General features: G+C 42.3%; 1 protein-coding gene across 3 annotated transcripts; it reads right to left on the reverse strand.

The window, feature by feature from the left end:
• Positions 1 to 320: 320 nt before the first annotated feature.
• ANKRD39 (ankyrin repeat domain 39) lies at positions 321 to 7021 on the reverse strand. Of its 3 annotated transcripts, none has more exons than XM_089538012.1 (5): positions 6984 to 7021; positions 5241 to 5411; positions 2432 to 2535; positions 2088 to 2291; positions 321 to 1458 (listed from the first exon to the last, which is right to left on the reverse strand). In XM_089538012.1, exons 1-5 carry the CDS (start codon positions 6991 to 6993, stop codon positions 1309 to 1311), a joined length of 639 nt encoding a protein of 212 aa, XP_089394138.1. In that variant the 5' UTR covers positions 6994 to 7021; the 3' UTR covers positions 321 to 1308. The 3 variants fall into 3 exon arrangements, with proteins under 3 accessions (XP_089394138.1, XP_089394140.1, XP_089394139.1); XM_089538014.1 differs by having other exon boundaries at positions 7002 to 7020; XM_089538013.1 differs by lacking the exon at positions 6984 to 7021 and adding an exon at positions 6866 to 6930.
• Positions 7022 to 13376: the final 6355 nt, after the last annotated feature.

Raw genomic sequence — 13376 nt, forward strand, 5'->3', positions numbered from 1 at the left:
CTTGCTTGTACGTGTTTGTTATTACTGGGCAAGTCAACCACGTAAAAACACACTGAAAGTCTCCAATCTGGCCCCCCAAACAAATAGGTCGGCTTAAGCTTTGATATGAAATGAAAGTCCCGAAATAAAAGGTGTTCTTTTGTTTTGTTTTGGCACACCTATGCTGCAGCAGATATCGGTTTAAAAGAGGCATTTCAATCTTTCTCTTTCTTTCTCTCTCTCTCTCATGCTTCTTCTCAGGAGGCACTTGAGACCAGCAGGTTCGATAAACCGTTGTACTAAAAATGATTTTAACCTTTATTTAAAAATAATCTGAATGATTAACTGCGGGGGCCCCGCTGGTCTAAACACTGAAGTCTAAATTTCAATGAAATACTGAAACCCAAGTTAATAAGCTGCAGGAGGAGATAACAAGACTGCAGAGTCAAAATGGGAAATGCTAAAGGGGGGCATAGAGGGAAGATAGGGTAACAAGGCTGCATAGAGACAGATCAGCATCTCTTGCTGCAGCTCAACTCCGGTTTTGGCTAAACAACTTGATCCTAACATGGTTCCTCACCTACAATTAAGACTGCAATGCTTCCTCTCTCTTCCATGCCTCCTAAAACTAGGCCAAGCATCGAGAAACAGCAACAACAGCCTTTAGCCATTTTTAATCAAGATGTTACTAAGCTACAAAGAGCCAGCATAATGTAGTAGGTTTGAATACTGTATTAGGCATCTAGGCCAAGAATCAAATCCCCCCTCAGTCACAGAAACCCACTGAGTGACTTTGGACAAATCACAGTCTCTTAGCCTCAGAGGAAGGCAATGGCAAACCTTAAGAAATCTTGCCATGAAAGCCATTTGAAAGGATGCTGTAAGACAGCATCAACTTGAAGACACACAAGTTATTAAGCCAGTGGGCAGGGAAATGTGTGGCTGGACTGCAACTCACATCTACCTTCATCAATGGCTATGCTGGCTACAGCCAATGGGAGCTGCAGTTCAACAACACCCAAAAGGACACAAGTCGTCTAACCCTGTTCTAAAGAGATCAGAGTAAAAAGTGAATTTGGTTCACAGTTGCTTCTTTGTAATATCACAAAACAGCAAACACAAAGGGTAGCATGGAGTCCTTTGTCTACAAAAATGGTCCTCAACCTTTGGCCTTCCCGTTGTTTTGAAAGTCAGTTCTGAGAAGCCCCAGCCAGCAAGACTAATGGTAAGGGCTTCTGGGGGCCAAGGTGCTAAACATCTGGAGGGCCCAAGATTGAGAAATGTGGACGTAAGAGAACAGTTTGGTTTTTTGAGTCCTCAACAAATAAGTCACTGGTTTGAAAGTTGCCTCCTCAGATCTTCATTCTTGTTGGGAACCAAGTCGCAGGCGTACCGGAGGCTCTTGTCCTGCATGTGCCTCAGCTTTGCGTTACGCTCCATCAAAAGACGGCAAAGTTCATGGTGTCCGTTCTCTGCTGCCTGGAGGAAGATAAGGAAAGAGAGAAGCATTCACCCTTGGTTTTCCACTGGAAAAGGCCTCACAGGAGAGACACATTAATAAAAGAGCGAGCATAGTGTCGTGGTTTGAGAGTTGGACTACAACTCTGAAGATCAGGGTTCAATTCCCTGCTCACTTGGTCATGGAAACCCACTGGGTGACCTCAAGCACATCGCACTCTCTCAGTCTGAGGGGAAGGCATGCTTCCTCTGAAGAAGTCTTGCTGAGAACCCCCCAAAAACAGCTGGAAGGTAACATGTTTTTTATAGTGTCCACAATCATCCTCTGCAGAGGATGATGTCTTTGTGCACACAACTGCAATAACACAGCCAAATGCTATCTAACCATCCCTGCCCCCCTCCCCCAATTCCTGGACACTAAATGGCTGTCTGTGGGTACCTTGTGGCATAGAGGTAAATCAGGTGCGTGGAGAGAAGGAGAAAGTATATCTGCCCATTTGATGCAGGATCTCAGCTCATTCCATCAACCCCATTGCAAACTGAGCCTGAAACATGTGATCTCCCTCCTCATAGGCTACCTAAAATATGTGACCACACCGAGTGCCCCATGCAATCCAGAAAAGGTAAAGGAGATATTCTTTGCATCAGACCTTGTGCAGGGAGGTCTTCCCCTCGTCGTCAGTGGCAGCCGGGTCTGCTCCGTGGGCCAGCAGAAGTTCAGCTATGTCTGTGTGGCCACAGTAAGCGGCTCGGTGGAGTGGGGTGGCTCCGCCATGGGTCTGGGCATTGCAGAGGGCTCCTCTCTCCAGGAGGAAATGGCAGACGTCGTAATGCCCATGGCGGCTGGCATAGTGCTGGAAGGCAGAAAATGTGATGTTTAGGAGCATAGTGCTGGGATTGGCCAAATCAGACCAAAGAGACCATAGTGGCCAACCTATCCCCCTAAGTTTTCACCTTCCGACACCCTTCACACTGGGCTCTTGGATGCACATACCAAAGCAGTATATCCAAAGGCATCCGGCTCACTGGGGTTACTGTGATTCAGGATGTGCCTTTTGACCTTCTCAAGGTCCCCGTTCAAAGCAGCACACCAAATCCCTAGACAAAAAAGAATGTTTTATTTATTTTTTAATCAATTTCCTGATTAATCCCATTCCAAGGATCTGGAGTAGGCAATTAGTGTCTTAAAAACAGAGCTGCAATGCTTAATCCACTCATCATCCAAAAAACTGTGCTCTCTAAATGAACTAGGCATCAGAAAAAAATATTATCAGAGAACAAATACCTCTGAAAACTACATTGGCAGCTATTCCATCTGAAAAGAGTCATTTCCTTTCTTTCATATGCAAAAGGAACACCCACTTCTCAAATAAAGCCTCTTTTAGGGCTGTGTCTACACCGCAGAATTAATACAGTTTTTTTTTTTTTTTTTTAATTATAATTTTTATAGGTTACATAGTATTGGCGAAAGTTAAATACATTATCAATACATTTTCCAGTTATCATAACATAAAACCTGTTTCTGTACCTTCTATTCCTGGACATAACAAGAAAATGAACCTTCTTCATTTTTATGGTTCTTCCAACCTCCTATGACTTACTCAATAAATGATATATCTCTTGTTAATCTTAAAAGAAAAGTTTTTAAATTGTTTCTTTCACCTATTATTGTCTTCCTTAATTTGTACTGATGAGTACAAATATTAAGTAGCAATTACCAAATTAATGAAATTCCCCTTTGCTTACAATCTTCTAAGCCTGACTACTTTTTTACATTACTTTGAGTATACCTTTTTTTTTTTTTTGTTCTCTTTTTCCAAATCATGTTTAGACTGTCTAAATCAGGTATATACATAATTCTCCTTAGTCTCTTTTTAAGGAGTAACATAGGGTAAAAACAACAACAACAAGACAATTATTTTCGAAGAGACATAATTTCCAGTCCTTCCATTTTCTCTTTTTCTAACTTAGTTGATATATCTGCCAAGTAACTCTTCCAGTTCATAAGATGCTTTTCCATTTATTCTTTAGAAATTGATGGAAATTGTCCCAATATTGGAGAACGTGATCTTCTGTTTTGTCTTTCATCCAACACGTTAATTTGTCCATTTCAGCCATCTCGTATAGTTTGATTAGCCATTGTTCAGTTGACGGTGCCTTTGAATTTTTCCAAAGCCTTGCGTAGATTATTCTTGCACATGTTAAAGCATAGAATAAAAATTTACCATTTTGCTTAATAAGATCATTACTTATCATGCCTAACAAAAAGACCTCTGGTTTGAAGGGAATTTGGATTTTCATATCTATTTTTAGACATTTATGAATATTAACCCAAAACTGCTTTGCTATTTTGCATGACCACCACAAATGGAAAAATGATCCAATTTTTTCCTGGCACTTCCAACAAATGGGATTTGTATTTTTATACATATAGGATAGTTTTTTAGGGGATAAGTGCCACCTGTATATCATTTTGTAGACATTTTCTCTTAGTTCCTGCGAAGTCGTGTTTTTTAGGCTCTTTGTCCAAACTTTGACCCACTCTTCATAATCCAAATTATGGCCTACATTTTGCGCCCACTTTACCATAGAATGTCTTATTATTTCCTCCTCTGTATCCCATTCTTGTAACATCTTATAATATCTGGAAATCAATTTCATTTTCCCCTTTAATGTAATTTCTTCCCACTGAGTTTTTTGGTTTTCTATCCCATTTAATTTTTTATCAATTTTCCATCTTTCATATAGTTGTCTATATAGATACCAGTGGCATATTATACCAGCTTCCTTAAGTTCTGCCTGAGATTTTATTTTTACTTCGCCCTCTACCGTATCTGACAATAGGTCTGAGTATCTTAGCCACTTGAGCTTTGCAATGCCTTCTTTACCAAAAAAGGCTTCATGGGGTGAGCACCATTGTGGAATATTTCTACATAATCTTGTTTTGAGTTTTTCCCATGCAAAGAATATAGCTTTTTTGACAATATGATTCTTAAATTCTTTATGTAACTTATCTTTCCCGTAAAAAATATATCCATGCCACCCATATCTCATGTCTACACCTTCAAGTGCTAGAAGCTTTTCGTCATTTAATAATACCCAGGTAGAAAGCCAATTTAGTACTGATGCAAAATAATACAATTTCAGGTTGGGTAGACCTAGTCCCCCCCTGGTCTTACAGTCACATAAAATTTTTTGATTAATCCTTGCCCTCTTCCCGCTCCAAACAAATTTTAAGATATCTGATTGCCAGTTTTTGAAAGGTTTGAGAGAGTGAAGAACAGGTATGGCTTGAAACAAAAACATAAATTTGGGCAGTACATTCATTTGTATTACTGAAATTTTCCCCAGAAGAGACAACTGTAAATTTTCCCATTTCTTTAGATCCAATTTTATTTTACCCCATGTTTTTTCATAATTATTATGGTAAAGATCTGTATTTTTTTTTGTTATTTTTATACCTAAGTAGTTGACTTCCTTTTCAATACTCAACCCACTTCTAGCCATTAGTTCCTGTTCTTCACTTTTTCCCAGAAAAAGAATTAATACAGTTTGACACCGCTTTAACTGCCATGGCTCGATGCTATGGAATTCTGGGGTTTGTAGTTTGGAGAGACATTTAGCCTTCTCTAAGTGGTGCCACAACAAACTGCAAATCCCAGGATTTCATAGGCTGGAACCATGACAATTAAAATGGTGTCAAACTGCACTAATTCTGCAGTGTAGACGCAACTGTAGTTTCCTTGTCCTTCTCTCCGCTCTGAACACACCCACAAGAGAACCACTCCAGAAAGCCTCTATACCTCTCTCGAAATCCATCTCATCCAGAGTCTGGTGGACGCTTGGCACTGCCATCTGATGGGAGCAGCAAGAGCCATCCTTGCCATGCTCCGAGGACGAAGCCATCCTTGACCACTCTCCTTGGGGATTCGTTCTCATCAAAATGCTACATCCGTGAGGAACGGCTATGGACTCTGCAATGGGGAAGACACAGGCTGTGTTATATAGAGCGACACATTTCCAGAAAAGCAAGTGGAAATAATATTTTAGCCACTGGAAGAAGAATACTGCTATAATCTGATGCCACCATATGCAACCTAGGGCTCATTCCCACTTACTGTACCATTTCCCTGTTTAGCATCCAGCCACTGATGAAGGGTAAGACTGGGAGGAAGCTGGGCATCAGCAGCTCTATTGTGTTTTTATGGGGGGAAATTTAGGATGCAAATGCCACAGGAGATAGAAGTTCTCCTCTATGGGGTGACGCATAGGATCAAGCTTCACTCAGACATTTCTCTCGTGTCTCGTCATTGCAAAACATTTTGCAGTTCTAATGCTCAGAGCAGGCTCCGTTTCCAAAATTTCCCCGGAGTCAAGCGCCAGATGCCAAAGTGAGCCACCGCTTCATACAGAAAGCATGTGCTTTGCATGCAAACAGCCCTCAATCGAAATCCCTGACATGACCAACTTGGGCTGGATGGGGGGGGGGGGAGAATAATTGGGGGGTTGATTTTTAATATATATATATATATTGCATTAACTTGTAGGGGTGCATCAACACTGTAGACAAAACTACAAAACCCAGGATTCCACAAGATGATGTTAAACTGCATTATTTCACATTAATGCAATATATATATAGGTTGAAAAAAGGCCTGGATTTTAAAAAATAAACCCAAAACAACCCTTCTTTTTTTCCATTTTAAACTCTCTGTGTGTGTGTGTGTGTGTGTGTGTGTGTGTGTAGTTTAAACAATAAAAAAGGGTTATTGGGTGATACCATCCCATGGAAACCTGGGATCCGTTTTGTTTGTTTTTTGTTTGTGTGGGTGTATACACTGTTGAACTAATGCAGTTTAACACCATCCTGTGGAATCTTGGGATTAAACACTTTTTTGTTGATTAACTACACACACACAAACACACATACAGAGTTTAAACAAAAAAAGAAAGGCTGTTTGGGCTGTGTGTGTATATAGATTGTATATATACATTGTATATAGTGTATGTGTGTGTAGATACACACACACACATATATATAGTATATACTGCAGTGCTTGTGTGTATATATATATTGTTTATAGTGTATGTGTGTAGATATATATATAGCATATACTAGTGTGTTTGTGTGTATACATTTATATATATTGTATATACTGCAGTGTGTTTGTGTGTGTGTGTGTATATATATATATATTGCATTAAATGTGAATATACACTGTAGAAATATTACAATTTAACACCATCCTATGGAATCCTGGGATTTGTAGTTTTAACAAAAAAACCTACAAATCCCAGGATTCCATAGGATGTTGTCACCCAAAATCCCTTCTTTTTTCCTTTAAACTATATATATATATATATGTAAATAAACAAAAAATTAAGGGTTTGGGGGCTTTGTATTTTGCAATGCAGGGTTTTTCCTCACCCTAGAAGAAAAAAAACCCCTCACTTCCCCTCCCATAATCCCCCATGAGTCACGTGACGCAGTGGCTGCTTCCCTGTAAAAGCCCCCTCCCTCCCTTCAGTGGCAGCCGCCATTTTACCTCTCCCCATCCACCGACCTCCGTCCCGTCCAATCAGAGAAGAGTTGGGTGGAGCAACGTGACGTAACAGCTTGCGGAGAAAAAAATAATACTCATGTTTCGGGGGCGGAGTTAGAGCGGTCCCGCTTGCAGTAACGCCCGGCCGCCATTAGAGGGCGCAGAGAATTCAGGAATGGTTAGGAGCTATTGGATGGTTCTTTCCCGATTCCTGCATCTGCACTGCAGAATTAATGCACTTTGATACCGCTTTAACTCCCAAGGCTCCATGCTATGGGATCCTGGGATCTATAGGGGGGTTTGGGGGGGCGGGGGGGCGATATATTTAGGCTTCCCTGTCAGAGAGCTCTGGACCCACATCAGATTACAAATAATAATCATAATAGTGATAGAAATTATAATAATATATTATATGTAATATAACTAAATATAATAATAATAATAATAATAATAATAATAATAATAGGAATTATAAGAATATATTATAAGGGATATAATAATAATCATAATCATATAAAATTTATAAGAATACATTATAAAGAATATAATAATAATAATATAAGAGATTATAAGAATATATTATAATTATTATGATGCTATGATTCTATATGCAGGTGGCCATCTAAACTCAATAGCTCTTACCATCATTAAGTTCCTCCTAATGTTGAGCTGGAAGGAATCTCTTTTCCTGGAGCTTGCATGCATTGCTCCATTGGGTCCTATTCTCTGGAGCAGCAGAAAACAAGCTTGCTCCCTCCTCAATATGACATCCCTTCAAATACTTAAACAGGGCTATTGTATCACCCCTTAACCTTCTCTTCTCCAGACTAAACATCCCAGGTCCCTAATAAGCATTCCTCCTATTATTTTAATAGCACTGTGAATTAGAGGGACTTGCAACAGGTGTGACTTGCCTTGCAGGTTCTACCTGTTGAAACCCCTGCTTCCATACAGTTATCAAAAGTGCATAAGCCTTATCTTCTTTTTTCACCCTCCAGACAAACCTGAGCTTCGGCGCATCCTGAAGTGGGACTCGTTTTCATCTGGATTGCAACTCCCAGCATTTTTGGTGGAGGCTGCTAGGAATTGCAGTCCTGCAGCATCAGGTGAGGACCACGTTCCACACCTAAATTTCCTTGATCTCAGGCCCTGAATTGCCTTCTCTAGTCCTCGGGGTGAAGGGGAAAAGTCTGAGGGTGAGAGTACCGCCTGGAAAATTGTGTACAATATACATTTTTCCCATTGATTAGACTTGGTTTTGATATCTCTGGGGCATAATCTGTGCAGTTGCGGTTGATGCAAAACAGGGGTGCATCTATGGAGGGAGGCTGCAAAATGAAGGTGTTTCCCATCATCCCCCCACCACATTTAATTTTGATGGACTGCAGCTCCTAGCATCCATCATCATTGCCTGTGCAGTGGGATTGAAAGAGATAGCTGTTGTTAGCCTGTTTCAGCATAAAAAAGACATAAGTAGCACCTTTGAAGCTAAGGCTGCACCTACGCTGCAGAATTAAAGCAGATCGACCCTGCTTTAACTGCCACAACTCAATGATAAGGAATGATGGGATTTGTAGTTTGGTGAGCTATTTAGCCTCCTCCGTCAGCGACTAACTACAAATCCCAGGATTACATGGAGCCATGGCAGTTAAAGCGCTATCAAAGTGCATTAACTCTGCAGTGCGGCAGCAGCCTAAATCCTTCATCAAACTACAAATCCTATGATTCCAAAGGATGGAGCCATGGCAGTTAAAGCGGCGTCAAAGCACACTAATTCTGCAATGTAGATGCAGTCTTAAGTGAGACAATATGCTTCCATGCACACAGTCTGCATCAGATTCAGGTTGGGGGATGCTGGGACTTGCAGTTGGGCAGGGCTGCAGGATTCACATCTATATTGTGCCCAAGCATAAAGTCCCAAGAGGATTCTGGCCTCTGAATTGAGTTTATTTCTATGGGAGGCTCACTCTCCTTGACCACAAAGTAGTAGGCAGCATTGGCCCCTTTAATTTGCCCCTTTAGTTTAATGAAAGGGCTGCTGCTGTTGCTGCGTCTGGCTCTCTGCTCCATTGCAAAAGAAAACCCCAAATGGATGCACAGGTCAAGGGTGAGGCAGTGGTCAGGAAACCGACAAGTGTGTTCAGGTGAAGGAGACCAAATCATCCGTCTCAGTAAAATGGTATCAAAGCTGGGCAAAAAGAGCGATATTTTTGGACATTTGCTCCCAGAATCCCCTGGGCAGCATGGCCATGATCAAAATGATAGGGCAGGAGGGCTCTATTGTCATTTTCCAACATGCTTTCCCCGCTTTTTCCTGGGCTGCACCTGCAGTGCAGAATTAATGCCGAATTAACGGCAGTTAAAGAGCTGTCACACTGGATTACTTGTATGTAGTGCAGATGCAGCCAAAGTGGTGTCAAACTGCATTAATTCTACCGCGCGTATGCAGCCTCACTCACTCCGAACTGGGTTGTGGTGCAAAGTGTGGCAGAGCCTTGGCCTGAAGCTAAAACTCTTGTTGTCAAGAGGAAAGGGCTCCGATCTTGGAGAGCATTTTTACGTTCACGATGGCGGACGCCCCGCCATTGTGGAAACGTTCTTCTATTGAAATCTGTCCACCTAAAAATACTTTCTGGCAGAACGATTAGCAAAACAAACACTCCAACGGAGCGTCCCTCTTTGGTCCAGGTTCAAAAAATGGGGTTAAGTAGGCATGAGATGGCTTTCGTTTTAACCTCTTCGCCGCCATGAAGTTTGAGTGTTTATGACTCTGGAAGACCAGGGTTCGAATCCCTGCTCAGCAGCCACAGAAACCAACTTGGGCAAGTCGCACTCTCTCAGCCTCAGAGGAAAGCAAGGGCAAAGCTCTTCTAAATAAGATTTCCCAAGGAAATCCTAGGTGAGGATTGATATAAATCAGAGCGGACTTGAAGCCACATAATAAAATAATCAGAGGTTGGATGCTCAGTTATTGTTAGATGCTGGGCTGCAACTTCCATTCACTAAACTGTCTAGGGCTGCTGGGATTTGCAGTCCAACATCTGGATTTTGGAATATTTCAGATTCAGAAATTCTGGATGAAGAAGACTCAGCCTTTATTGTGAAAAGGCCAGCCCTAAAACAACCAAGCTAATCCCATCCCAAAGACCTTAGAAAAGCCACTAGGCCTGCATCCACACTGCAGAAATAACCCAGTTTGACACTGCTTTAACTGCCCTGGCTCAATGCTATGGAATTCTGGGAACTGTAGTAGGTTGTGGCACCAGAGCTCTCTAACAGGGAAGGCGAAATGTCTCACAAAACTACAGTTGCAAGAATTGCAAAGCATTGAGCCATGGCAGTTAAAGTACCGTCAAACCGGTTTATTTCTGCAGTGCGGATGCAACCATGGTGTCGCTTCCATCAGCCCAAAGTGATGGAGCAGGAAAGCTCTCCAGAAATTGCATGGCCCTTTCTGCTCCAGAACGTGCCCATCTTTGCCGTGAACCAATTTTGCACCTCCGTGAAATGTGAAAACGCAAAGGCCTTCCCAAATGCCATTTTGGTTTGGCACAAAGATGTAGCACCTCTCCCCTGACTCATTTGCAATTCATCATCTTTCCCAGGCATCCTTTGCAATCTTCCTTCTGTCGAGCCCATTGTTTCCCCATATTAGTTGGGGGACCTTTGACTCTTTGGCATACGCGGTTTTACTTCGCCTTCTTCAAATCCGCCCACTTATCCAATTCCAAGCTCGGCGAGGTTGTGGCGCCACAAAGAGTTCCCACACACCAACGCACACTCGCACAAACGCCGGCAGATGAAGTGTCTCCGCTTTTTACCATTTAATCAATCAGCGGCTGATTAAAATGATACTGCTGCATCGCTTCGCCGAGGGAGGATATGAAGATGTGTCAAACCGAGACAATAACTCCCCTTTCCTATAAGCAAGAACAGAAGACACAAAACATATATTATTTCGGGGAATGAAAGGAGAGTCGAGGCATTGTCTGGATAAATGAATATAGCAGCCGCTTCCTATGTAGAAAGGCCCAGCTTTTGATTTCAGGCATAGGATTTGCTCTCTTCTGCCAGATAAGAACAGCCGAATACGACTTTCGGTTGTTGTTGTTGTGTGCCTTCAAGTCATTTCCGACTTATGGCCACCTTAAGGCAAACCTATCATAGGGTTTTCTTGGCAAGTTTATCCAGAGAGGGTTTGCCATTGCCATCCTCTAAGGCTGAGAGAGTGTGACTTGCCCAAAGTCACCCAATCAGTTTCCACGGCTGATCCAGAATTCGAACACTGGTCTTTCTAGTCCAGCGCCAAAACATACACACATATATACATGCTGATGCTCAGAATACAACTAACTAGGTGTGTAACGGATGGGGAAAAGCTTGGGAAAGTTACTTTATGGACTACAACCCCCAGAATGGCCCCAATATTGAGGATTCTGGAGGCTGTCATCCAAAAAGTAACATCAACAGGTTCTGCATTGGAAGCTTGGAAGACATGGAACACCACCCCAACCCAAAATGCCCAGCAAGTTGGACTCTACGTAACATCATCCACAGACTTGGTTGGGACATGTTGGACTTGTGCTGGGGAGGGATTATGGGTATTGTTGTCTCAAATCTGTCAAGTTGGACAAGGCTGAAGGAATGGATTGGAAAGTGGGCCGGAGTTTGACATGCGGAGAGGAAGGTCCCTAGGAAATTCCAGAATTTGGCAACATTGCAAACTCTGATGGTCGGCCAAAGAAAAGGCAGAGGTGTCCAATGGAAGTGGAAAGGCTTTGTGTGCAGAAAATCGCCAGATCACTCTCTGATCTTGGAAAGATCTGGTGGCATTAAAGACCCTTGCCTTAAACTCTGGAGAGCTGCTGCCAGTCCGTGTAAAGCATGAATGGCAATATGCCCACCTGCCAGTCCTATCCATGGGTAGCTGTATTGGCCATAGAGCAAAGTACAGCATCATCCAAAATCCACAAAAGAGGGATACCAACCAAAATGCACATCATACATGTTGCAAGTTTTCAAAGCTCCATTGGTGTCTTCATCAGGCAAAGGTGCTAAGAATCATGTAGGAGAAATAAGTAAACAAATATATTTTGACAATGTTAGCCCTAGCTCACCATTTGGTCAAGATATTGTAGTTGTAGTCCTCTATTCTGATGGTATGGAAAAGTATTGGTACAGGTGGGCCCTTCTTTCAATGGCATGTGAGTACTGGGAGGTTCAGTCCAGGACATAAACTATAAATCCCATTTGCAAGATAAAAGGCTACTGCCTTGCTGTTGGAGAGGAGAGCATCCTGTTTGTGACTTGTGCAAGTGTATCCTCCAGCCATCTCCAATTGCTCCCCATAGACAGGTAGGACTGCAACTTCCATCATCATGGGGCTAGGGATGGTGGGAGTTGTAGCACAGCCTTTCTGGAAGACCCAGGTCTGGAAAGGATGGTGCCTTTAGGGTAGCAATCCAAGCTGATCCCTCTTTTAAAAAAGACCAAACGTGTGAAACTGCAGAAGGTTTCAGAAATCAATCTGAGCGGCAATCATTCTTCCACTCTCTGGAACTGCTCTCGGTTCTTAAAATCCTATTAAACTTTCCACTTTGGATCCTCAATTTAGGGAATTGATCAATCCATCATATTGATAAATAGGCCGAGGCTTTCAAGACTAATTATAAAGGTTCTTTTTTAAAAAAAATATTATTATTATTCTTGCTGCTTTCCTTCAGTGTATTTGCTTTGCTGGCTTGGGGCCATCTGTAGATTGGATAAGTACACACTGCTCCGTTCCTTTGTTCCAGCCAGGATAGAAAAGTTTGGATAGCGTTTGAGCCAAGATAAGATCCTGGGGAATATAATTTCACAAAGCACAATCCCAGACGCTGTCAATCCAAATCACATCCCTCTCCAAAACCACCTCTGAGTATTCCTTGCTTCAGGAAAGCCTATGAAATTCATGGGGTTGCCATACGTCTACCATTGGCTTAAACACACAGCCTCCTGGATCTGACCCATGAAAACTGAAGGCTCAGGGCCAAGGCTAGAGATTGGGCAACCCTAGTTCTGAGACCGATCCCAAACAGATGGACAAAACATCTGTATGAAGTCACCATAGATAGGAAAGCAGTTGCACGGTTAGAGCAAGTGACATGACTTGGAACATGCCACTTTACTTAATGGTATCTCTACGATTCCTCGATTCTTGCATAGAATCCGATTCACCGACGCATCCGCACTTCCAGTCTGTAATACCTGCTAGACTGTGAAAACGAGGTTGTCGTTCTCTCCCCCGCTTCTCCATCTTCTGGGCCAACCTTCCTCTCTGTACTTCCACACTTCTCTCATGCAGTGAAGAAACACTTGGCAGCAAATGCTAGGAAGATGAGAGCCGAATTCATCCCC

Source organism: Sceloporus occidentalis, unplaced genomic scaffold (genome assembly GCF_023333645.1).
Source record: "Sceloporus occidentalis isolate IW3139 unplaced genomic scaffold, rSceOcc1.0.p SCAF_9, whole genome shotgun sequence".
Classification (NCBI taxonomy): Eukaryota; Metazoa; Chordata; class Lepidosauria; order Squamata; family Phrynosomatidae; genus Sceloporus; species Sceloporus occidentalis.

Bases quoted from the DNA above. Each gene is read 5' to 3' on its own strand.
- ANKRD39 (XM_089538012.1), bottom strand. The intron at 2,292-2,431 runs GTATGTGCATCC...TCTGCCTTCCAG, and splicing joins CCTTTGGATATACTGCTTTG to CACTATGCCAGCCGCCATGG. The intron at 1,459-2,087 runs GTCTGATGCAAA...ATCTTCCTCCAG, and splicing joins GGAAGACCTCCCTGCACAAG to GCAGCAGAGAACGGACACCA.